This window comes from Penicillium griseofulvum (assembly GCF_001561935.1).
Source record: "Penicillium griseofulvum strain PG3 chromosome Unknown contig_80, whole genome shotgun sequence".
NCBI classification, from domain to species: Eukaryota; Fungi; Ascomycota; class Eurotiomycetes; order Eurotiales; family Aspergillaceae; genus Penicillium; species Penicillium griseofulvum.
The window spans coordinates 4,281,089-4,306,202 of NW_024467471.1; the positions used below are offsets into that span (position 1 = coordinate 4,281,089).

A 25,114-nucleotide genomic window follows, 5' to 3' on the forward strand; every position below is an offset into this window, starting at 1 on the left:
TGCTTTTTCCCTTTATGTTTGGCTGCTTTTTCCCTTTATGTTTGGCTGCTATTTCAATGTTGGGGCGTTTCGGGACCCTAGGCTTGTCCCAGGGATCATGATACCATGTCTTGTTTATTCTTGATGGCTCTATTGAGTCGAAATCCTATCATCTTACATTTCTTCGGACTGAAATCTGTCTGGTATATCTTAGTAAAGGCAATATTGTTGCTTTGGTGACCTTCTGCTCCTACTGCTACCACCTCGCAATATGCATGACCCAACTTGTGTCCTAGACATGACAGTTACTGTTTCAATATGTGATCATTCGTGTATACATACTACCAACAAAGAAACAATTAAGTTAAGCACCATTTTCACACCAACTCGCTTTTAAATTTCATCACGTCCTGTCCCATCTATACTGAGAGCAGTGGCAGCACACGCTGCTTATCTTGATAGGCAAAAGCAAAAACAGAAGCAAGCTCTTCATGATATCTAGATCGGAGCAAAAAGGCAAAAGCGCAAACAGCGAATGTAGAGCAAGGAGTCCACAGACTGTGGATAGATCGGAGAAGCGGTGTTGAAACTACCGGAGAGATTCCGGTATGCCTGGGTTTAGGTTTGTGTTAGGAGTTGTCGGATCCTCAGACAGATTTTTGAGGTTTTCAAGTTGATCGGGGTTGAAAAGTAACCTCCAATATCCCTATCTGAGATTCTGTTTTCAGTCATGTAAAAGATATTTGTCGGCTCCAACAAAGGTCTCCAGCAAGCTTAAGCGCTAGTCTGAACACCCTCCTGACCCTCAACATCCTTCTTCTCATATCCGGGATCCTCATTCTGAACAACAGGTGCAGCAGCCTCCTTAGGGGCCTCCTCCTTGGCGGTAGCCCATTTAGGGGGACGAGCCCACTCAGCCTCCTTCCAGGGGCCCATATCGGAGAGCTCACAGCCGCCTTCACACTTGCAAGAGCCGCCGAACTCAACGGGCAAGTTCTCAGCAGGGACCTGAGACAGAAGTTCCTTCTGGTATCCGCTGCCGAGGACGTGGATCTTGCTGACGGTAACAGGGTCAAGGAAGCCCTTGACAGCGCTGAAGACGCTGCTGAAGCCCCATGGCGCGTTGATCAGGTAAAGCTTGCCCAGGCGCTCGGGGTAGTGGTTCTGCGAGATGTCGGAGGCCTGCTTGACGTATCCGTAGACCGATGGCACGCTGGTGATACCCACGCCCTTCAGGTCCATAACGGTGCAGCAGGTCTCGAGCAGCTTGCCGGCCTTGCGTGAGCAAGCGGGCAGACGGGGGTCAGCCAGCTTCTCGTATTCGGAGACCAGGTTCTGGAGCATGCGGTCGGCGGTGGTGATCTTGTACATCTGGTTCAAGTCGATCTTGCCCAACTTCTCGATGTAGACAGGACGGCCATCCTGTTTGGTGAGGTATTATGTCAGTAGTGCACGTGGAGAGAGAGGCCACGGCAAACCAACCTTATCAGTCTTGTGGTAGTACTGAGGGTAGAACTTGAAGACCTCCTCCTTCTCGGGGTAGTCGAAGCTGCGAGCCAGATCATCGGTGCCGAACTCTTTGCGCCACTTCTCGCTGGCAATGAACCTGGGATATCAAATTAGACCAATAGGCTTCAATGAAAGGCGGAAGCCAGAAGTCCAGGATAGAAAGCTTTGTGCCAACTTTCCAAGAAAAAAACATCAATGTCCTCCGGTGAGAATCGAGGAACGTACATAGTCTTGGCAGCCTCGACATCAAACTTGCGGGCACGCAGGAAACGCAAGAGGGTCAGCGTATCCAAACGCTCAGTGTAGCCGAGCTTCTCGAGCTCAGCGCGGAGCTGGTGCACCTTTGCATCCTGTTCGGGGGAGGTGTGGCCGGGGTGGCCAGGCTGCGCTTCGGGAGCGGTGGTGGGGAAGTCGTACTGGTCGTACTTGGGGTCGGTAGGCAGCTGGGATTCGGTGGCCGCCATTGTGATTGATGGGAGGTATATGATCGAGGGAGAAGAAGAGAGTGGTTGTTCTGGAAAAAGGGCGGGAGGCGGAGGGGTGGGGATTGGCGTAAGTGGCCACTTTAAAGAACAAAAAGCCTTAAGGATCGTCCACAGGTATTTCGGTACTATTTGAACAATAACAATAACAATGGAACTACTCAAATTGTTTGTTTTTTGTTTTTTTTTTTTTTTTCGGAGATTTACAGGGGCAAGACTATCATTTTGCAAGACTAGTTTGATGTCATTTCAGTCCAAAGGATATTGTATATAGCATATATAGGATGTCTATACGCCATACTCTGTATGTCTATACTCCGTAGCATTTCCTGGGATTCCAACTTCAAATCCGAATATATTTAGATATCCCAAAAGACATCAAAATGTTTCATTTGAGAAAAGGGGCAGAGGGGCAAACGTGGCGGTGTCGAGGTGTCAATGACCAATCCACTCTGCATGTGGGCACCATTCCACAGGCATATTAGGCATATTGGAAGGCAACCAGATGTTATATATCAGAATTCCATGAATTAATCTGCCTAGACACTCTGTAAATTCACATAACATACGGGTATTCAATTCAAATTCAGCATTCAGCATCGCAAATAGGCATTATTATACACAGCGCACGAAGACCAGGGCCTTGGCGGTGATGGAAAGACAAAGCAAGACATGCCGGGGGATTAAAGGACTCGAAGCCCCAATGAAACCGGGGAAGGGGGAAAAAAAACAAATGGCAACAACTATGCGCTGGGTATAGACATTGAAAGGATGAGGAGAGACATAGAAACAAGGCAAGCGTAATAGGAAAGCCAGGGGACACAAAAGGATATACCAAAATCACAGGATCATCGACGTCCCCCCTACCAGCGGGGAGATGGCCTTGATCATTCTCCATTAAGAGTATGTTCGTGTGTCAGCAACATTCACAAAGGGCATTCGCCCGAACTGCATATAGATTGCAGTCATCGCGGAGAGCAGTCACTTAATCCATTATTTGGGATGGGGAGCGATGAATGGCATGACATATATTGGCGTGCATCATCGCAAAATTAAGCGCCTGGGGTACGGTCGATCGTATAGTAGAAAAAAGAACCGGACCAGACAGAGCAAATGTGGGGGAGCTGCTCGAGCTCATCATTCATCAAAGGGTGGCATTGGGGAGCCTGGAGCATATAGCGCCCTTACCACCCCTTCTTTCGTGCAAATCGTTTGTTTAGGAGCGTAAGCACCTTGGTGACGTTGAACTGGACATATTCCAGGTCGAGGTCCTCAAGATTGTCCTTTTGCATCTCCAGGAGATCGTCCAGCTTGAGATCAAGCTCCAGTAGTCCACGAGCTCGTCCTATGTAATATGTTAGCAATGATGTTCCTTTTTGTCCCGATTAAATCTATGTACTCACCCTTATAGTGCAGACTGATGACAAAGGTGCCTGGTAAGGGACTTTTGAACATAAAGTAGATGTTCGCACGTCGGTTTTCTGGGACATTGCTGCGTCGGATGACACCCTCCTTCTCCAGCTGCTGATGGGTGAACTTATACGGACCAAGTTCCTGGTTCTTCGGGGTCTTGCCGCCGCGGGTTTTGCCTTCGGACTGACTGCGCACGTTGTGGAGGTAAGATTTGTATGTCTCCAGCTGACCGACCAAGTAAGCGTTGTGGTCGCGAATAGTCGCGAAAACCTCCTCGAGTTTCCGGGTCTCTTCTAGGACCTTCTCCTTGAGGGAGCCCAAGTGCACCAGCTCCTGCTCTACTTCGTCACGAAGCAAGCTGAACTCATCGGAGCGGTCAATCACTCCCATGTCTTGTAGTTGGCTGAGGAGTTCCATGGTTCGGATGCCCTTGCGCACCATCACGGCATCATTTTTCAAGGTTGCTGCGGCCTCGGCAATGCGGTCGAGGCGTAAAGGTCGGCGCGCAACTGAAGTGTTCTGAGGCAGTGATCGCAGGATCTGAACAAAGGTTGACTTGGCCTCCATGAAGAATACTTCTTCTTGGGTGATATCCAGAGCGGCTGTCAGGTCGTCAAGAGCAGTCTCCCATTTACTGAACAAAGGCACGGTAATGGTTCGGTTCTCCTTGCGGGGAACCTGAGGGGGGGCACCGCCCAATTCTTGGAGTAGTACCGACAGGTGCGAATATTGGTCTTGAGCAAGCGCTCCACTGTGTTTCTCCAGAAGGCCGTGCATGACGTACATTTCATTGAGAGTGATCTGAAGCTCAAGGTCCCGTTTCGACAAGGCCACATAGTTGTCCATTTCAAGACTTTCATAGAAATCCTGAACTTCACACAGATCAAGCAGGAACTTGTTGACACGTTCTTTGTTCTGTTGGATAAAGGGCTGCAGGCTGGCCATGTAAGGCTCTTTGGCGTAAGAAGGCTTGTTGGCTAAGTTCTGAATCATCTTGGCGATCAGGGTCAGGGTACGGCGAGGCTTGTCCGTGGGAGTGGCATCGATCAGCATGTAGGAGCGAGGAGTAACGATTGCCGGGTTGATAAAGCGCAGAAAGAAGAAACCACCAATAAGAGTACAGATGGTCTGGTCCTGGGCATCTGGATACTTTCTGCGTGACAGACTGCGAATCTGCTTACAGATCCATCTAATACCATAGGGAGCCTCGTCTACGGAGTCAATGATGGTTGTGATGAATCCGTTCGCGATATCCGTCAGCATCTTTAAACGCGGGGCAATGATGGCTTGCACCTGCGCATTGTCGGCAGCATCTTCGGCAGTGACTGATCGGGCCAAGTAATCCGGAAGGGAGCCGGTTTCTTCTTCGATCTGCTTAATCATGCTTTCATATACCTTCAGGGGGTTGATCTCCAGATCCACGTCTCGCAACTCAATCAAAGCGTTGATCTGGTCTGCTAGCACTTGCTTTAGATAACTCTGGCCGGGGCCACGGCGTGTGTATGTGGTCATCATGCGAGAAACTGGGGTGTTTTGGCGCAACAAGGATGAATACTCCGGTGTGTTATCAAACTGGTAGGTGAGGACGGACTGGAACATAGTAAGCAGGAGATGCTCTTCGCGACTCTCGTACTGGTTTCCGTAGATGGTGAACATGACGGTCTGAAGGAGGGAATCGATCTCGGCCATGGAAACGAGTCGGCAGAGGTGGGCGATGTGACGGGGTTCTGATTGCAGGAGGAAAAGAAGATTGCCGTATTTCTGGGTTCGTTCATCGTTCGGAAAGAAACCTTCCTGCGGATCTGCGGTATCGTCGAGATGGCTGGCGACTTCATTTTGCTAAACAGAGAATAGGTTAGTGACTATACAGTATGTCCGATTTCCGTATAAATGGAATCCTTACTTCTTCCAACGCCATTCGATTCTGGATAAGCAACGCGATTCGCGAATCCAGGTATCGCACATCTTTTTCTAATACGAAGTTCTTTTTCGATTGTGATGAAATCCTCGATTTTAAATCGCGTAGGTGCTTTTGTGCTGTTGGAGAATTAGCGCGACCAAATGTAAGAAACGCGAATTTAACGTACCTCGTGCTAAATCATCAGAAATCTCCAAGTCGCGATCTTTGGCGGACATAGAAAGGTACAAGGCTGTGACCGACATCCGCTTAGATTGGCGGAGCGACCGAGTATCGTGCGACGACATTGTGTTCTGTCGTGCCACGGGCTGAAACGAGGAGGAAGAGGAGGAGGAAGCCCGCGACTGTCTTGCAGGTTGAAGCATTGTCGCTACGGACATTGTGAAAGGGTCAAAGTTGGAACCCGAGAAAAAGAGATGGGGTTTCAACGAGTAAAAAGGGAAAAGAGGGGAGACCAACAGATTAAAGGTAAAGAGGGGAGATTATTTATTTCATTTTTACTGGGGAACAATGTGGATTTTTTTCTAATTTTTTTGATTATTATTTTTTTTATATTACTTATTAAATATTTCTATATAAAATAAAAGAAAAAGAAAGTAAAATAGGAATGATACGTATCTTGTTATGCAAGGGTCTACTTTTTTTTTTTACCCCTGGCCCAACTTCGCCACTCCTAGGAACAACCCTTTTTTTTTTTGTATATCAATTTGGTGCCCACTTTACTTAATTACTTACAACATACAATCTTGACGTCAGATCTGTTCTTTTTCTTGGAAAAAAAAAGCCAAAATATTAAGATCAACATAAAAATATAGAACATAAAATATAAAAAATAGGTATTACAGGAAGGTAACACGGTTTCATGTCTGCAGGGGCTAAAATCGGTACCTGCGTGTAAAAAAGACTTGGGACTTGGACTATTCAGGCTAAGCCCACGAGACCTCCATGTGGATGTCTCGGGAATGCTATATAATCTATAATATGGAGATATGGATTTCTTGAACTACTCAAGTTTCAAATTAATTTGGATCGTAGTTAATTAAAAATTTCCTCTACCATGGCATGTGTTATTAACATCTTTAGTTTAGTATTTACAATATTTAGTATTTAGTATTTAGTATTTAGTACTTAGTACTTATTCAGTACTTCTGCTTATAGTCATACCACCTAAGTACATATGGAGTACTCCGTACTCCATATATTATGTGCATATTGTCTCAGACTCCGCATCCGAGTTTAAAATTTATCTCTCCCGGGTCGAACCGATGGAATGGTTACCAATTAACTGGGACCTTTGACTATATATAAGTAAACATATGTAATAAATATCCAATATCAGATATCAAAAGCCATCACATAATACAATATATACTAATTAATATGGCAAACTATGCGGGGTGCACTGAATCCACACTTTTTTTTTAAAAGTTCAAGATTTCTGGTCTATGCTTTTTTTTTCAGGGGCAATGGAAGTGGAGTCGGTGGGGGAGAGATCATGATTTCCCCTTATCAATGCATATATAACGATGCATCTATACAGATGTAGACAATGCATTTAAGATTACAGCATGTCAATATGAGTGAATACATAAATTGGCGTAATAACTTCATATCTTAATAACTTGGGCCAAATATCATTCTCATCCGATTCACACGGGCCAATATGCATCCCATCCCGTTATGAAACGCGCCAAAGCTCTGTAGATCACTTACCAACCCCTGTGTATCACCACTTCTATGGCTACCTGCATATTCAAAAAAATCCCAGTATAGTTAATGTACCTATACTAGCCATCCATGGCCAGGTTAAGCGATCCGGCCTTCCGCTAATGCTTGGGAATCCTTTGGAATCCATGTTCATCACCTGCTATCAATATATAGTAGGGATCGGCAGTGCATGTGTTCTTTGGCGTATGCACTACACTATGTTGTACGCCGTACTAAATTCCTGAATAACCATACAACATATAGTTGTATTCCAACAGTTATCTTTCAACATTACTTGTTACTTTCCACATTCATTAAACGGGATATGATTGTCGCACCATGTCTTCTTAGGGCTTGAAGATCCCGTTGGAACTGTACTACAAAGGTACTGATGTACGTTGCCGTTTATTCGAACCTTGTTTCTTTTCCTTTTTTTTTTTTTTTAAATTTCCCCTTTCGTATAGCGGGGAATGGTCAATGCAGAGAGGGCGTTGCCATTAGATCAAACATGTGCAAGAACTAAACTACAATAAGTGATGGATCTTCTTAACATCCTTACCCATTTATTCTATATGTATTATATATATCAGCACTTGCGCCATTTTGACTAGCAAACTCGTTCCCGGGTGAAACATTGTCTCATCTCCTACTATCGCGATTGCCGAACTCAATGCGCTCAAAGACAAACGATACTCTATTTCAATCGACACGGAGTACCTGCTCCGTACAAAGAGATCCGAATTGGAAAAAATACTAAAAATAAATATAATCTACAATATGCACATTTTATATCTTGTCGAGAAGAACCTGATATTCTATACATGTTACATACAAGAAGTAGAATCCCAGAGCCTCCAACTGACGCACGGGTATCGCTAATGCTAACTAAACAGGAAAAAAAGAACCAACCGAAACCCCATTCGTAAAAATGCTTTTGTTTGACTCCGGACCAGCCGTCTATTGGCGGAACGTAAGAGACTTACCGGGGGTTTCCCGCTTGATCTTCCGCGCGCCCGAGGGAGCTTCCATCGCTTTGGTGTACGGGTTGAAAGCCTTCTTGCGAGGGTGGGCGACCGTAGCAGCAGATGGTGCGTTCAGGACCGCATCGGCAGTGCCATAGTCAAAGGGAGCCTCGCTCTCGGACTTGGAGTCGGATTTCTCTTTCTTGGCTTTCTTCTCCTTGCGGGACTTCTTGCTCTTCTTTTGCGTAGAGTCGGGCTCGTTGCTTGTGTCGTCGAGGTCGGCCGGGGTGGATAGGGCTTGCTCGGGGTTGTTGATTGGGGTGACCTTTCGTTTGCGAGGACCGCCGAGATCTTTGACAGTGAAGTACTTCTTCTCCTCTGGCTCTTGGGCAGCTGGAGCAGTTGTGGGCTTGGAGGCAGGAGCGGGTTGTTTCGCGGTGCCGAGTTGCTCACGGGTTTCGGAGACGGTCTTCGGCATGGGTGGCAGGGGAAGAGAACGGCGCAGAGCTTCAACGCCGGCGGCAAGCGCATACGCTGGAGGGAGGGGTGATTCCCTGGCTTCCAAGACATTACCCCAGAATTGAGACATTTCGTAGCGTTCAGCAATGGGGAAATCGACAGCTTCCGTGCTGGCAGCCTCTAGAGTCTTTGCCAGATGTTTCGGGGGTGGCACATCGCGCCATTCTGGGCCGTCAATACTGTTAACCTTGGCTTGCTTGATAACTTCCAAAAGATCGTGAGATCGTTCTTTCGTGATGGGAGTCATAGGTGATAGGGTTCGGAATAGAGATCCCATATCAAGCGGCATGATTGTGGCAAGCTTGAACAGCATGTGCTTGGGGAAAACGCACTGCCAGCCCTCGTCCTCAGCGCGCGCTACTTCATCGCGCCATTGGTGGACAGCCTTGAAGACGGCGAATTGCTCCTTGGGAAGGTTGCCCGCATTGCGCCACAACAGATCGAACCAGCCTCCAGGGCCGTATCCATTGACGGCATCGTAAACAGGACGTTCGTAGCGTTGCAGGGCTTCATGCTTAGACCGTTCGTTAACGTAATCAATGTGGCTGGCCTCTTCAGTCGAGTTGTCGATCAGGTCGTTTCGTAGGCGGTCGTAGATGTAAAGAAGATAATGTGTATCTGATCGTGCATAGTCAAACATGGCCGGTGGAAGAGGACGAGCCCGCCAATCAGCTGTCTGATACCGCTTATCAGCTTCAAAGTTGACGAACTTGCTCAATAGGAACTTCAAGCTTCGCTTTGGGAAGCCCAATGCAGATGCAGCGTGGAAAGTATCGAACATTCCAACTACATACAGACCTAAGTCACGTTGCAGCCAGATGATATCCATGGTGGAACCGTGCAGGACCTTCAAGATCTTTGGATCTGTGAAAACCTCGTTCAGCATCTGCAAATCTTCTCTCCAAGGTTGCAAAGTATCCACAACCCAATCCTTGTCCCGGGTGCTGATTTGCATCAAAGAGACAAGACCGTGGTAAGAGTGCACGTCGTGGTGCTCCAAATCGATAGCGATTTCCTTCGCTTTCTTGAGCTCCTTGAGCATCTCCTTGACTCCATCCAAAGTATCGACAAAAGTAGCCGTGGTACTCTCAAAAGGCAGGTACTCAATCGGAGGGGAGACCTGATAGACTGATTTCGGGTACTCTGAAGCAAGAATCTCCGCCTCGTAGGGGTGAGGATAACCAATTCTATCTTCCATCTTCTTCGTCTTCAAACATTTCTCCAACGGAACAATCGCATGGGGCTTGGTCTTCAGAAGAGGCTTGAAGGGTCCAACATCAGTGTTATCCGGTTTGCGATCGAACAGCAATTGCGGCTTGGGAATCTTGGAGGGGCCATAGTCGTAAATAGTCGGGAAGTTGGGAGTTCTCTTGATTGGTGCCTGTTCTTCCTGCGAAGGGCTGAGCTTCTTAATCACGCCTGTGAATTCATCCAAGCAGGCATCGGCCTTTTCCAAAAGCGAGTCAATCACATCCACCACGCCACGCCAATTGTCTTCGACGGAATCCTCATCGTGAAGGGTAGGTCCCGTGGCATCGGTGCCGGCGGTGGCAGCTTTGATAACGGCGGAGGTCAGCGCAATGATGCGCGCGCTCTGTTCATCTAGCGATTCGGAAAACTCTGCGCTGGAGGTGCGATGGAAGTTCAGGTCTTCCGACGAGAGCTGTCCGACGGTTCGAGTTACCTGCACCAGAGCAGAGGTCAACTTGTCCTGGAACGGGGAAAATTCTGCAGAGTCCATGATGACTAGCAGAGCTCCAGTTCACTGGATCTGGCGAAAGGGAGAATGACGGAAAGAAACGCGGAATAGCAGTGACATGAAGATCCAAGGTCCCGAAAAAAAAGTCGCGGCGAGAAAATGACAATGGAGAAATGGTAGGCCCGCCCTGACCGCCTTCCCAGAGTGGCGAGATTTGTATGAACTTCCGCCGATCTTCGAGTCGTCACCGCATTCTTTCCTCTCATTCATTTACATTACTCAAATCTCGAGGAAGAGTACAAGGTCTGCGGGATATTATCTGATAAATAATCTCCTATTACGCTCAATATGGCAGCTTCTATCGCCCCCGAATGTAACGATATCAAAGAGTGAGTTATAGTCAACATACTCAGTTTCTACAAGTGGACCAAAAGCTAATATAGCTACCAGGAAATATGACACTTGCTTCCTCAAGTGGTATAGCGAGAGTATGCATTTATGCCCTTCGATCATGGGGTTAAATAGCATTAGCTAATTCCAAAACAGAATATCTGCGCGGCAACACGACATCTAATGACTGTGAAGCATTATTTAAGAACTACAAGGGTTGCTTGAACGTGAGTCCTGCCTTGTGCTATGTCCTCTATATATCTATATATATTCTCGAGCCGTTCAATATGTCTGACAGAGGGATCGTAATGCTTGCAGAAAGTTCTCAAGGAACGGGGTATTGACGCCATGGTGGATGACGCCCGAAAGAGCAGCAGCGGCGAAACAGATGCAGAATTCCTCAAAAAATCATGAAGAGAGACGCTAGCTCTTCTTTGGATCCCTCCTCCTCGCAGAGGATTATAGGAGCAGCCTGTTTAGGGGGCCATTTGTTCTTTCAGCGATACCATGCATTTTCTGTGTAAACTATGTAATCTCGTGGACAGGAGTTCAACGGCGTGGCTTTTGAAGATCGTTCTTTGTATATAGCATATCCCACCTCTCAACTAAATACATTGATATCTCTATTCTACACAGGAGTGTCTTTATCGCTCCTACTTACTTTGGTAAGGCAATATTAATAAGAATATTATTTTAGGATAAAAACATTATTGGCATTATATACAAGAGGAGTTGGTGGATTGATATCATCGATGACCCCGTCTCCGAGGATCACTCTGACCGAAGTTCGCTGGGACCTTTGGTACCGGGTTACTCATGGATCCAATACCTCCACCCATAGAGCCAGAGCCACTGCTCCCACCGCTGCCCTTCTTGGGTTGGGTAAGCAATGTCCATACCTCTGCCATACCAGCCCGACGGGCAGGTAGCATGCTGTACTGCATGCTATATAGGTTGCGGCGGTGGATAGGTGGCACAAAACGGCCGGTCATAAGGCAGAAAATAACGCGAGGGGCGAGGTAGTGTTTCCGGAGCCGGTGACCCAGCTGGAAGTACTGGTCGAACATTGCACGCAGGGGGAGGGGAATAGACTATAATCTACGTCAGCATCTCTGATGTGATGTTTTGGTTAAAAATGAAGACATACCTCGAGGTGGATGTAAGAAACCATCGCAGACGGGTTCGTTTCCTTTGGGCTCTTATCTGGTTCGTTCCGAAGCTCGAATCTGATACCTCCTGGTAGCCGTCGTGAGTCTTTCACGCGGAGCATCAATGCGAAGAGCGGGAAATGATTCAAGAATGCGAGGCAGGTGTCGAGCGCTGCCTTCATTGAAATAATTAACATACGGGCCGAGGCAAAGGTCAGGTAGAACACTATAACTGTAGGCAGTAGGAAGAATAGGACTGTGAAGAGGATAGTGCCAAGGAGGAGTTGGTCGAGGTCGTAGTCACATGAATCGATTCGGTTGCGGAGGACGTTGCGTTTCTTTCCACGGAAAAGATGGAAAAGGGAAATGATAATGGTGAGTTGCCAGTTGAAGATACGAGCAGAGGCAATGTAGAAGGAATAAATGTGAACTGTCAGGATCGAAAGTAGATCGGAGAAGAGAGCGATCGGCATACTAGCTCCCGCAAAGCTTGAGCATCCAACAATGTAGATGACAGCAGGAAGGTAAGGTTGAAGGTTCGCAATGCAAGCTGCCCAGTTTTCAATGACCCATAGGAACAAGTCACCGAGGAACGCAGCAAGCTCATTGTTGAGTTTCAAGCCGGCTGGCCAGTCCATTAGCCACGAAATGGTGCGCTGCAGTCCCTCTACTGTCCAGCCGGTTAGGACAGTATTGATTTGCGAAGCGACCCAGTTAGCGTTGTCAATAATATAGGACCCCAACGCAATCCCAATAATCACATCGTTGGCGACAAGCCATAGACTGTTGTAGAACCGGATATAGTCTGGATGACTGGTCGTGACACTCTCCCAGTTATCCTTTCTTTGCCGAAGTTTGACATATTGAATCGGCCAGTAGCAAAATTGTTGCAACCTTATATCAACCTGTTGGGCTGTGGCTGAGATATCCTTGAGAGCAGCAGCATCAGGTCGAGCACGCCACTCCAGAACTCGCAAGACAATTTCCGCAACAGACCGATGGCATACAAGCCCGACGACAAAGATGCGCGTGACGACAGGCCAAATCCATTGCCAGAAAACGTGAGCAATGCAGAGGACAATAAACCCCCATAAGGTTGTCGCCGATTCCACAACACGTTCTCCAACGCTCATGCTTCTCTTTGCACGAATCCCAATCAAATGGCTATTCTTTTGCATGAGTTGCCCCATCTCATAGGCGCAATTGACTTGGTTGATAATGAGCGGGAGGGCTTGCTCCTTCTGTGATGGGATATGCTTGACGACCGTATGAAGCTTGAGCTTCTCAACCAATAACTTGGGCCCAGCCTTGTCCCCTTCTTCCTCCGATTCGATCTTATCTGATGATGGGCCCCATATTTCCGTTTTTGTCGCCTTATCCCCCAAAGCCAGCGAAATCGGATCGAGCGACATATATTCCATGCGTGTTGGGTGCGGACGGTGATACATGATAACCTGGACAGACAGATTTGCCTCTGGTGGGCAGAAGATGCGAGGAGCTTTGGGGGGTGATATTGTAGTCACTTCAAGGTGGGAAGGGTTGAAAGACGCCGGAGACTCGCGAGAGTTGGTCGAGCCGAGGACATGCATCTGAGAGCGTCCACAGAGAGTGAAGATGCGCACAATCGGGTGAGGGCTGTTTCGAAAGAGAATACCCGCCCGGAGGGCATTGTCGACATTCCGAGGCTATCCAATCACAAGACCGGTCAGCTTATATCGAACAAGTAGACGAGGCAATTGCAACCACCTACCTCGACATCTTCCAGCACCGTGAGCACAAACAAATCAAGCTCCGAGTTTCGCCATCCGACAATCACACCCGGTGACGAGGATCGCGGGAGGTCATATGGCCAGAATACCCGCAACAGTCCATCGCTCATGAGCATATTGTCATCCTCCACCTGAGTCTTAGAACGAACCTCGACGGCGCAACTGTTCGCGCGCGGAGACGCCGAGATTCACGTGGCGTGGATGCTGTATATCCCATTAGTGAATACTCTTAACGCAGCACCAAGCGCTTTATCTTTCGACCGCTGCCCAAAGCTTTGATTTGTTCCGGTGTTGCTCACCAATTCGCCCTCCTTAGACGCGAGATGATTGATCGGCAGGACGAGGAGGAAAAAGAAGACGGAGAGAAACAAAAATCCCTTCGCAGTCCGTGTCTATAAATTAAATTAGTGACGTTCCAAATATAACGTGTGCTGGCACCAAGCCGATAAAGTCGCAAGCGGGGGCCAAGGACCGATGGCCGAGGCGAGGGCCGTAGAAAGACATACCACGACACCGTGGTCCCAGGCGAAGATGGCCAATTCGTATAGACGGGTAACAAGGTCCCACCTGGCGGTAATATAGCCCGCGACGAAGATCCCAAGAGTGAGGACGGAAAAGGGGTGCATGAATCGAGGTGGTTCAGGCCGGCCGCGTTTAGTTTGCGCGCATAGCTGGATGAGGCGGTCGAAGGTGGTTTAGGGGTACAGCAATAGCACAAATCCAGTATGATAAGTTTTGCTGTAAGTCTAAGCTTGAAAAAGAACAAATCGGAGATAATTAAACAGAACGATCGCTTAGATTTTGGAATAAAGTTGCTTCACCCCAATCCCGCGTTGATCGTCTAGACCGACCTACTCCGTACACGTGACTGGCTTGCGCATTAGGATGTATGGAGTATAATGACAAACCTGTCGGCTGCTTTATACATGTATAAGGAGAATCCAGCAGAGATTATAGAAGAAAATATGATTCTAGTTCATCCTAACATGTAAATATGAGTATACAACAATGCCTTTTCAATCCCATGCCTTCCATGAACGCCCAATCCCGGGAAATAGCTCAATCTTTATAGAGCCTTGATACCTTGGAACACCTTATTTGCCTGTAATTTTTCATCAGCCTGAGCCAGATCACGCATGACCTGTCGCTTCTGCTCCGCCGTCATCTCTTTACCCTCAGTTGCCGCCTTCCATTTCAGCAGCATTCCCTTGAGGAGTGCACTGCCCTCCTCCACCTCTTCCTGGGAGTATTTATCAAGCGAGGGTGCAGGAAGCTGTGCCTGCCCATTCTCAGTTGCCGAGGTGAAATCTTCAAGCTCCTCAGCCTTCTGACGGGCCATGTTGACAACCTTATCCGGGAAGCGCACGAGCTCGGCAACATGAATACCGAAAGACTGATCACAGATTCCTGGCTCCACACGGTAGAGAAGAGTGACTTGGCGCTTTTTCTTTTCCTCGGTTTCAGCTTCAGTCTCGCCTTCATTGCCGTTTCCAATAAATGCAACGACGTGCAGGTTCTTGACGGCTTTTGGATACCTGTCGGCCAAGGCAGTGAGCTCGTGGAAGTGAGTTGCGAACAGACCAAAGCAGCGGATCTCAGTGACAATGTGTTCTGAGATAGCCCAGGCGAGACCAAAGCCGTCGTACGTGCTGGTTCCGCGGCCTAATTCGTCGATAATAATCAGGGACTCCGAGGTAGCGGACTTGAGGATGTTGGATGTTTCAAGCATTTCTGCCATGAACGTCGATACACCCTTAAGCTGTGAGTCGCTGGCTCCAACTCGAGCAAGAATGCAGTCGAAAATGGTCAGCTCGGCCTCGGTACAAGGGACGAAGCAGCCAGTCTGGGCCATGAGGGCAATCACACCGATCTGTCGGATGTATGTAGATTTTCCGCCCATGTTGGGACCAGTAATGATGAGGAAAGATGATTCATCGCGAATCAAGGAAACATCATTCGTAATGAAGGAGATATCGTCCTGCATCTCCATGCAAGGATGCCGAGCTTCCTTCAGAATGGTATTTCCAGTTCCCCGGGGATGCATCTTTGGGCGAACGTATCCTGAAGGTGCATGCATCGAAGCATGTGCAAAACTGACAATGACATCGAGATGTGCCAGTACACCAGCGAGTTGCTCCAACACCGGGCAGTAGGAAGCGGCAACGTTGACGACCTCGTTAACCAGACCGGTCTGGGTTCGGTTGTAGTTTGAGGACAGTTGGTCATGCTCTCGGCGAAGGGATTGCATGTTGGATGTGGTGAAGTACACGCCGTTCTTCTGTGTCGAACACTCTTGGTATTCTTTCTTATTGCGGATGCAACCCGCCTCATTTCGAGTGAGACGGAAGCACCAACCGTGCACACGGTGATTCTCCATAAAGAGCTTTTTCTCCATATCTTGTTTCAAATCGTTTGAAACTCGGCGGTGTTCCATATCCATGTCGTATCGTAGTTTGTCAAGTTTCTTTCTAATGACTCGCAAGCCGTCATCGAACTCTGGCTTGATAATGAATTCGTGATTCTCCAAAGCAGCAAGATCCACCGTTGTTTCAACCATCTCCTCAAGCATGGCCAAGCTGTCAGAATAACCACGGAGCTTGGAGGTGTATTCTGTCTCTAGAGGAGTCTGGTACTGCTCGTCCATCACGTCACTCAACGCGCTCACAAACCCAGGCAGACGAATGGCGACCTGGTATGCTCTGACAACATCTTCCAAGTTGGCCTGCTTCCGCTGGAAACGTTTAGCCAATCGATAAAGATCCGGAATGGAACGCAAATGCTCCTCCTGCATAGTCTGACGCAGCTCGGTGTTAACCACAAACGCCTCAACCAACTGCTGCCGTTGCTCGATCGCAGCCAGATCCATCAGCGGCTGCTTCAGCCATTGGGCCAACAAACGACTTCCAACAGGCGTCTTGCAGTGATTGAGCAAACCGAACAAACTCATACTCTTAGCTCCATCCCGTGGACCAGGCATAAGATTTAGCGCCCGGAGCGCCGAAGCATCAAGCTTCATATACTGCGACAGATCATGCTGGTAGAGCTGATACTGGCCAAAGTTCGTAGGATCAGTCAAGACATTGAGGTACTTAATCAGCGCCGATGCAGATCCCATAGCTAGTTTCAACTCAGTCTGAGGCAGAGTACCGGCCGACCGCTCATCCCTCAACAACCTCGTAAGATCCTGCTCGATATCCTTAACACCGAAGTCGGCAGCAGGCCTCTCAGAGATCGCAATACCACAGCTATCCGCGATAGCCCTGATCTTCGCCAGCTCCACATCCTTACGAGACACATCCATGGTCACAAGACACTCTTTCACGCCGAGCTGGATAACCAACGACTCGAAATTGGAGTAGATGTCGTTATCGAGGAATTCACTTACGCCGAGCTCGCGCACGCTCGCATCAGCAAAGCACACACCGACATTCCGGGCTTCCGCTGCACGAGCGGAGATCTTCACGGCGAGAATAATAGGCGCAGAATCCATTGACAGCGCGCCCACACTGCCGAGCTCTTCTTCCACGTCTTGCAGGTTACCGGGACTGGCTTGCTTCGCCAGTTTCCAGTTGCTCTTGCCCGAGCCGGCCGAGGCAAAAATCTCAACACGCTTGTTCAATCGGAAGAGGGCTTCGCGGAGGAAGTTTCGGAAGACTGTGACGCTCATCGTGACCGAGGGGAGGCCGCCTGTTTCGCTGCGGCCTAAGTTGCGCAGCACGGAGGTTGTTTTGTAGACGGTGCGTGCGATGAATTCGGCGTCGGCACCGTGCGAGGAGTACCAGTCACCTCGGTCGAACACGCGGATGGTTTCATTATTATCGGGTGTAGGGAGGCTGCGGTAGAAGCCAATGAAGCCGACTTCGTCGTCGACCTGAGTGTTTGAGTTAGTGGATGTTGTATTGGTAGTTTAGGGAATATTCAATGTCTCAATTCATACCTTTAAGTCAGGTCGGGAAGACATGGTGTCGGTGTGAAGAGTAAAGAACCAAGGGGCAATGCAAATGCTGGTATCAAGGTGGTTTGGACGAGTCCAATTCGACGCGCTGAATTCGCGTGGTCCGTGCACGCGTCGCGCGTTAAGTGTCCAAGATCTCCGTACTGCTCGGCGTTTGGTCAAATGCTATACATGGAGAACTCGTTTTGCATATTTTAAGCGTTTTAGTATATTCTATATTTTGGGGTTCATTCTTCTTACCCTTTTAGCTATAGCACTAATGAAGGAAAGAAATCTATAGAAAAAAAAAGTACATCTAAGGTGGCCTTGAACTTCATTGAATATTCATTTTAGGGAATTTCTTCTGGTATTATATTGGGTGTCCGAGGACCTAATGGCGAAGTACTACATAAGGTAGCGTTCGATGCTAAAAAGACATATGATAAAGTACAGGGTATCGAGCGCTGATGCAAGACCGCGAGCAGAACAACTCTGCGGATGTGAGGTATCCAACAATGAAAAACAAAACACGCCAAAAAAACGTAAATCACAAGAGAGGAGTCTGCACACAAGAGGCAGACTTCTCCCAGTCAGCCTTCAGCAGGGCGGCTCTCGCCCCGATGTCTTTGGCAGAGACATCTTTGCAAGACTTCAACACGACCGACTTCATCTGGCCAACAGTAACAATACTGATCCAGTCACCAGCCACCTTTTTATCTGACAGAATCTCAAGACACATCTCCACTTCCTCACGGGGAAATTCGCTGCGAACCGAGTCACGAACATGCTCAATCATCACATCGAGCTTGAAGGGCTTGCGTTGGGCTGCAAGCATGGCTTTGATGCCATTGCCCACATACCCGGCGGGACGCAACAGGGCCAGAACCCCAGCTACCTCTTCAACTCGATCGGCGGCTGCACGTCGCACGAGCTCCTTCTTGGCGGGTGGGGGAGGAAGCTTGGACTGGCGTAGCTCCTTATTCTTGATGCGATCCAGTAGACCCTGGCGGCGGCTGGTGGTTGCCGTCCGCTGCAGGGGAGTTGTCTCTGCTGACTCTGTGCGCGTTCTCTCAGCGTTCAAGCGGAGCAGACCGCCCTTCAGATCCTGTAGTCGTTGCTGGCCTTTCTGGAAAACAGTGAAAGGGGTGAGCGACTCGTGGATTGTGGAGAGCCCGAGAGATTCGATGAACAGAGTTGCTTGGTCTTCCTCACTGGCATCGCGAAGTGCCTCTGGAGCCTTCTCCCACAGCAAGTCCAATGTTTCTTCGAAAGAGTCTTGCAAGGCTGGAGGGTGCACATTGACCTGTACGGTACGCTCCATACAGATTTTGCCGAGTCCATAATTTGCCAGACGATATGAAATGTGGTTGGCTTTCGAGCTCTGTTCCCAGACCCACACAAGACGCTGCAAGTCCTTTATCTGCACCTTGCGCTTGTTCCAGAGGCGGGTGACGCTGCCAAGGAATTCTCGGAGATCCGCAGGGGTATTTGCGCCATTGTGTGCCATGTGAATTGAGAAAGCTTGCACAAAGGAGGAGTGAAGGTTTAGAATATCATTGAAGAATGCAGGCCGCTCGATTGCTGGGGTTTCCTCGTGCACTGGAATAACCTTCTCGAAGTTTAGGGTCCGTTGCTTCGAAGGGGTCGCGGGTGTCGAGGGCGCGTTCTTGACAGGGGCAACTCGTCGACTCGGTGTCCGACTTGGGGTCTTCGCAGGAGAAGCTTTCTTGGGCGAAACATAGTGGCCGCTGTGTGGTGAGGAAACGGACAATTCATTCAGTCGCAAAGTTTTCGACGGCGTGCCTTCCTCCTCAATTGGCGTCTGTCTGCTACCGTTGTCGAAGTTTTCGAGCTCCTGCAGTTTGCGTTTCTTGGAAGGCGACACCGGAAGAGATGTGACCTTCTTCGCAGGAAGTTGCGGAGTGATGCCGGCTTTTGTTGCCCGAGTGAAGGCTTGAATGGCTGGCTGGGCAACGCAGCTTGACCGGGAAGTGCGCGGCATCGCGGCTGCTGAAAATTTTTTGTCGGTCGAGGGAAGATAAATAGAGAAAGGGCACTGGATACAACTGTATTATAATAGACAAGGTAAGAGATACCGAGATATTAAAGCGAACAAGATGTGGGAAAGCGCAGAAAGTGGAAAATGGGGAAGTGGGAGATGTCAGAGAAGGTACAAGGGAGAAAGACGCGTTCGAGGGCGCGTTGAAAAAACTGCACTAGCCTTTTTGGGTTAAATGGCAACGCGTGATGGGAACTATAAGAACTCCGGACGGACTATAAGACTTCGAAGATGCAGAGAGAAGTCTTGATGTAATATCTTAATCTAATAAATTCTAGAAGAAAAAAAAAATCAGTAACTATAAAATATTACAGAGTTCCAAGGCTATTTTCGTCACTACGGTAATATTCCTGCATTGGAATGCCACTGTGCCCAAGCTCAGCGCTTAGACATTTCTTCGGGCGCATGAGATGTCCGATGCCAATGCATGGCAGAGAATCAATTCCAAATCAGCCTCTACTATCAAGGAGGCGAAATGATAAAAAAAACACGGAGTACTGTCGCGCCGGCACGCACGAACTCCAACTACAATGACATTTACACCCACGCACAACATTGAAGTTTTATGGACATTGAATTATTCGTGATATTCTCGAACCGACCAGCGCCGTAGTATAATCATGACATTAAATCATAGGGGCTCAAGGGCGAAGAGAGCTTATTTCTTGCCACCGAGCCAGCCAGAGACGGCCCCCTTGGCTTCAGCAGCCTTTTGCTCGACATCGCGATCGATCTGATCAACACTGTTGTTGACCTTCTCCCGGCTAGCATTGAACTTGCTCTTTGCTTCATTGCGGAGGTCGTCAAGCTTGTCCTTGCCTTCCTGGACTTCAGCACGGGCTCTGGCGATCTAGAAGTGGATAGTTAGTATGACATGTCACATTATCTCCATTTGTGGTGGGGCGAGTATCGAGTATTGACGGATGTTTGGATTGACACCCTAGGATAGAACAGAACTTACAGCATCGTCGATATTGGCACCGGCTTCCTTGCCGTACTCCTTGCCACGCTTCTCAGCGTTGTCTGTGCCTGGGAGCTTCTCACGTGCCTTTTCGGCGTCGACTGAGAAGGGGGAGTCAGCTTCATGTCCTGAGACAGTTCAATGGCATCGGAGAAATTTTTCAGAGCACGTACTCTTCATTTGGTGCTTTGCTGCTGAGGGATTGCCGCCCGCAGAATAAAGGTAGTATCCGCCTGCGCCCGCCGCAGCGAGACCCAGCATCAATGGAACGCGGCTCTTTGTCATGGTGTGTGGTGTGTGGTGTAGTGGTGGGAGGGGAATATGTAGAATGTGTAATGAAGTAAATGCTGGAGATGACAGGTCGGAGTATCCCAGGTTTTATAGGTAATTCTCAAGATTGGGGAAATAACCTTGGAAGACAGACGACTATGACGTCTTGCTCCTAGCTTGCATGTACAGAGTAGTCCGTATTATTAGAACTCGCCCTCTACCATTTTATTTTCTTTCTCTTTTTTTTTAACTCTCACAAATACTGTGTTACATTTGAGCTATTGATTTATTTTAAAATTTTGTATATTTAGTTATCCCCTAATTTCTCTTCCAAATGTCTACAACATTCAACAGTTCATAGAAACGCAGGGTTGCAAGTGGAGACCAGCCCCGGAAACCTAAACTTCCCGTCGACGTCACCTGCAAGTCATGGCTGCCTCATTCATATACTACATATGTACTATGCTATGGTAGTAGTAGGTTTGTACTCCGCAGTCTTACTTGAGCTCACCCCAATATTCCATTAGCCCTTACGTTTGCTTATGTTTTACGTTTCTTACATGTGAACTTTGCGACTAATAAAAAGGCCGTATCGATGCATTGCAGTCATATTCAGATCATAACATATATCAAAAGTCCTCATAATTGTAGTCCGTCAAAGCATCAGACCCGATCGATCCCCAAAAAGATATAATAAGACACAAAACGAAACGAGAAGGCAAGATAATGAGGTAGAGAGAGAGAGAGATGGAAGAGACTCGAAATAGAGAGATGAGGGCATGTAGAAGGCGGAGAGTGAAATGCAACACTCAAGTCAAACCGCAGACCAAAAATGAAAGAGGAACCAAATGATCGATAGACAGGGTATCGTCATGCACAGGACTCCATCAATACAAAACTTCCCATGCGAACGCCAGGACATGCAGCTCAGGACTAAGAACTCATCCGAAAAAGATTGCCATCCAGAGCCGTCCAAGAAAAAAAAAAGTGATAAACACAAACATAAGACTCCCGAACACAAGTAAAAGAAAGATGGGCTATGTTTCCCGGTCGTGTATCAGTCGTAATCAAAGTCATCAGTTCATCAAGGGTCCCACTATCATAAGATAGCAAGTGTGAGGATCCCCGAAATATATAGAGAGATATAGGAAAGAGTTGGAAAGGCCGAGAAAAGCCAATGGCCTGAATGTTGGAAGTAAGGTAAGCGGAAAGAGTGGTTATTTGTGGTTGATGTGGCTGGGAGCGTGTGAAATAAACGGTAGGTGGAATGCCAACTATCTGATGATTGCTCTCCAGCTAGTTGCAGGAAGTGAAGATGACGTTCATATGTGGAATGGCGTGGAATGGGTTTGTCCAGACAATTTACAGAAATAGCTTGGTTGCTCCTTTGTTCTCGCTCGTAGCGACGGCGACAAGAGCCTCCAGACGACCCATGCCTGAATTCCGGGCAGGGGAATCTGAGAAGACGTCCGATCTGGGCTCTCGGTCGTTGTGGGTTTCGTAGCTGTCCGCGTGGGAGGATTGACGGCCACAAATCTATGACGGGATTAGTAACCGGGGCGATAGCCGTCCGTTCGAACAGGGGTTCCTACCGGTGGAGGATGATCGGAAGGCAGCGAGGAGTCATTAGATTCGATATATCCGCTACTGTGCACAATCGCGGGATGGTAATCAAGCGATGCGGTAGATGGGGTATGGACACCCTCGCTGCTACTGGAATCCTCGGGAGAAGTCCGCGTGCGGCTCCCTGTTGAAAGGCTTGGGCGATGTCCCCGATACTCTTCGGGGCTTCTTTCGGCTGTTGGGCCGAACGCCGGCTGGTAAGATGAGGATGGCCGGGAAGAGACACTTTGGAGTTCCGCAAGTGTTTGTTGACTCCATTGAGAAGCGGATGCAGTGGATGGACGTCGGTCTCGGATATCCAGCCCGGTAAGGTTATGGTGCAAAGACATATCCCAGGATACATGGCCTCGTCGGTGACCAGGGCCGGAGATGGGAGGTGGTGGACGGTGGGCTGGCTGTGTGTAATTGAACCCGGATCCAAAGCTTGAGTTGGGCGGACGGTGACCATCAAGCTGCATTGGGCTGGTTTTCCGAGTGGGAGGGGTCATCGGCCGTTGGACTACTTTGTCGAAACTTTCAATCCCAGGGAGTCGGGGTGGATGCTCAGTCGAACCGTTCGCGCCGAATGAGGCCGGGACATTGTCAGGTGTATGATATTGGTTCAGTCCACTAGTCCCAGGACGTGGAAACCCTGTGTGTGACGAAGGGTGCCACGTCCTTCTCCGCATCTCCGCCTCAGCCGCACTTAAGGTGGCCTCATCACGAGATACTGAATAATGTGTGCTAGTGGGGCTTGCGAATACACCAGCGGCGTTTGGATAAGGTGCGCCGGCGGGAGTGTGATATACCGGGGGATATGTGTTGCCATGTTGTGCGAGGAAAGGGTTGCTGCTCGTTGGCACGGAAAGGCGACGGGCGGCGGTCTTTCCTTCCCAGAATCCATGTGTCGTGCCAGCCATGGGCGAGGCGAATTGGGGGCTTCCACCGGTGGCAGCAAACATATTGGTGGTGTATGGTGATCCAGCTGTCGAGGGACCAGGAACACCACGGATCTGGGCTGGGGGTGTGCTCGGAGGTTCTCCCGTGGAATCCATTGCCAGTCGGGATCGAGCTGCGGGGTCGTTGGCCATGATCAAAGGCGGGGGGCGCCGACGAAGTTCCGGGGGTTGACTGAATGTCGAAGCGGTGGACGCAATACTCGAAGTTGACAAATTCCTGCTATGACCTCGGGTGTGACCACCAACACTGCCTCCGGTGCCTGCCCGCGCCCGGCCTGGTGGGCGCACTCGATCTGTACGAACCTGACGCTGAAACCGTGTGCCCGTAGCCGCCAGCGAATCTCCGGGAATTTCCTCATTGACATGGACGGTTTGAGCATGCTGGCGGAGGTTGTCGAGTCGGGAAAACCGCCGAGAGCAGTGGCACTGGAAGGGACGTTCGCCGGTGTGTTTTCGAATATGGCGAGCCAAATGTTCGCTCCGTGTGAAACTCAGATTGCAAGGAGGGAAAGATGTGCAGAAGAATCGTTGACCTTTCTTCTTTTTTGAGGGTGGTGCGTTACCCCCGACATTTTGATCATGATCGGAATCGTCGTGTTCTCCCTCGGAATCGTGCATTTGTTCGTCAGACGTTGATGGGGTTCGAACGTGAGTTAAGGTTGTGCGGGATGAAGCGTCGCTACCACGGCTGTGGTGTGAAACTCCGTCCGGAAACTGCTCCGTCGAAGAAACGTCGGCCGACACACCATTTGGGACCGCACGAGGTGTAGCTGCTCCGTCCATAGCGTGGTCTTCAGAGGCCGAGTTGTTGACAGGGAGAAAGGAAGCCATGGCGACGTAAGAGGGTGGGCGGCGGGAGTGATGTCAGGTCTTCGGGGAGCAAATGTTCCTGACCACCAGTCGCGAAGCCGACAATCCGATCGGAATAATCACCCCAGAACCAGTTGGGGGGGTTCTATATATCTCTATGTCGAGTCGTAAAAACCGTAGCGCTACGGAACAGTCGGAGATCAAGACGCGGAGTCTGTGCCGGATTGACTGTGAACATTTGCGCAAACTTAGTAACTCGGGACACTACTAGAGTGGACAAAAAAAAAAGGAAAAAGAGAGGAAAACCAAAGTCGGAGGCTCACGTACGATTTGAAAGTGCGCTTACTTTGAAGAGAAAGAGAAAAGAGGGGTGGAAATAGAATGTGTACTAGGATTCTCAAACGCAAGGGCGGGGAGAAGTCAAGAATGTAAGAAATAGAAGGAAAAAAAAGGGAAGGTCGTTAGCTGATCGCGATCATCTCTTTCCAGAAAGAAAGAAAAGGGAAAAATGTATATATAGATAGAATATCCGACCAGCCGGAAAGGAGAAAAAAAAAGTAAAAAGAAAAGAGATGCCAGTATATATGCAGTATATATAAAAAAGAAAATGGTGACGATGAGAAGAAGAGGCTTATCGGAAGCGAGGGGCAAACAGGAACTCAACAGGAACTCAAAGACCTTCCGGGCCTACCGATGCGAATCATTAAGTGTTTCACCAGATATCCGCGTGTCTCCATTTTGAAAAGGCACCAGGCACCTCCATGATTCAGTGACTTGGACTAGAAGCTTTGAATTGGAAGTCTAGACCTAGTTCTTTGAATATGTATTATATATAATTATAGCCTATACAAAATCCAAACTAGGATCTTTGACGTTAACAATCTTTCCAAGACCCTGGAAATAGGCACTGCCAAGCCTCGATAGGTTTGGTTCTTAGAGAAGGTCGAGACTCTTTTGGTGGAGATCTTTAGGGTTAACCTATACTCTCCAGACCCATTAACCACTCCCTCCAAAATCAAACCCC

At 48.7% G+C, this 25,114-nt stretch overlaps 9 protein-coding genes across 9 annotated transcripts; 1 reads left to right on the forward strand and 8 right to left on the reverse strand.

Moving 5' to 3' along the window:
* Positions 1 to 753: 753 nt before the first annotated feature.
* Positions 754 to 1,952, reverse strand: PGRI_025440 (SEC14 family lipid-binding protein; the record flags this gene model as incomplete). The annotated part of the gene is made up of 3 exons (XM_040790257.1): positions 754 to 1,401; positions 1,462 to 1,585; positions 1,714 to 1,952. 3 exons carry the CDS (start codon positions 1,950 to 1,952, stop codon positions 754 to 756), a joined length of 1,011 nt encoding a protein of 336 aa, XP_040647210.1.
* A 1,202-nt stretch (positions 1,953 to 3,154) lies between these two features.
* Positions 3,155 to 5,588, reverse strand: PGRI_025450 (Ras GTPase activating protein IRA2; the record flags this gene model as incomplete). Its single annotated transcript, XM_040790258.1, has 4 exons — positions 3,155 to 3,315; positions 3,374 to 5,222; positions 5,287 to 5,420; positions 5,471 to 5,588. 4 exons carry the CDS (start codon positions 5,586 to 5,588, stop codon positions 3,155 to 3,157), a joined length of 2,262 nt encoding a protein of 753 aa, XP_040647211.1.
* Positions 5,589 to 7,965: 2,377 nt separating this feature from the next.
* Positions 7,966 to 10,230, reverse strand: PGRI_025460 (exosome nuclease subunit RRP6; the record flags this gene model as incomplete). Its single annotated transcript, XM_040790259.1, has 1 exon — positions 7,966 to 10,230. One exon carries the CDS (start codon positions 10,228 to 10,230, stop codon positions 7,966 to 7,968), a length of 2,265 nt encoding a protein of 754 aa, XP_040647212.1.
* A 306-nt stretch (positions 10,231 to 10,536) lies between these two features.
* PGRI_025470 (uncharacterized protein) lies at positions 10,537 to 10,992 on the forward strand (the record flags this gene model as incomplete). The annotated part of the gene is made up of 4 exons (XM_040790260.1): positions 10,537 to 10,577; positions 10,639 to 10,676; positions 10,735 to 10,805; positions 10,897 to 10,992. 4 exons carry the CDS (start codon positions 10,537 to 10,539, stop codon positions 10,990 to 10,992), a joined length of 246 nt encoding a protein of 81 aa, XP_040647213.1.
* Positions 10,993 to 11,324: 332 nt separating this feature from the next.
* On the reverse strand, positions 11,325 to 14,121 carry PGRI_025480 (phosphatidylinositol N-acetylglucosaminyltransferase; the record flags this gene model as incomplete). Its single annotated transcript, XM_040790261.1, has 5 exons — positions 11,325 to 11,669; positions 11,726 to 13,411; positions 13,477 to 13,657; positions 13,730 to 13,887; positions 14,002 to 14,121. 5 exons carry the CDS (start codon positions 14,119 to 14,121, stop codon positions 11,325 to 11,327), a joined length of 2,490 nt encoding a protein of 829 aa, XP_040647214.1.
* A 440-nt stretch (positions 14,122 to 14,561) lies between these two features.
* Positions 14,562 to 17,456, reverse strand: PGRI_025490 (mismatch repair ATPase MSH2; the record flags this gene model as incomplete). Its single annotated transcript, XM_040790262.1, has 2 exons — positions 14,562 to 17,366; positions 17,433 to 17,456. 2 exons carry the CDS (start codon positions 17,454 to 17,456, stop codon positions 14,562 to 14,564), a joined length of 2,829 nt encoding a protein of 942 aa, XP_040647215.1.
* Positions 17,457 to 17,976: 520 nt separating this feature from the next.
* On the reverse strand, positions 17,977 to 19,431 carry PGRI_025500 (DNA replication factor Cdt1 C-terminal domain-containing protein; the record flags this gene model as incomplete). The annotated part of the gene is made up of 1 exon (XM_040790263.1): positions 17,977 to 19,431. The coding sequence occupies one exon, from the start codon at positions 19,429 to 19,431 to the stop codon at positions 17,977 to 17,979; it is 1,455 nt and encodes a 484-aa protein (XP_040647216.1).
* A 715-nt stretch (positions 19,432 to 20,146) lies between these two features.
* PGRI_025510 (uncharacterized protein) lies at positions 20,147 to 20,734 on the reverse strand (the record flags this gene model as incomplete). The annotated part of the gene is made up of 3 exons (XM_040790264.1): positions 20,147 to 20,338; positions 20,450 to 20,550; positions 20,623 to 20,734. The coding sequence occupies 3 exons, from the start codon at positions 20,732 to 20,734 to the stop codon at positions 20,147 to 20,149; spliced, it is 405 nt and encodes a 134-aa protein (XP_040647217.1).
* Positions 20,735 to 22,081: 1,347 nt separating this feature from the next.
* PGRI_025520 (C2H2-type zinc finger protein) lies at positions 22,082 to 24,111 on the reverse strand (the record flags this gene model as incomplete). Its single annotated transcript, XM_040790265.1, has 2 exons — positions 22,082 to 22,255; positions 22,312 to 24,111. 2 exons carry the CDS (start codon positions 24,109 to 24,111, stop codon positions 22,082 to 22,084), a joined length of 1,974 nt encoding a protein of 657 aa, XP_040647218.1.
* Between the last annotated feature and the right edge of the window lie 1,003 nt (positions 24,112 to 25,114).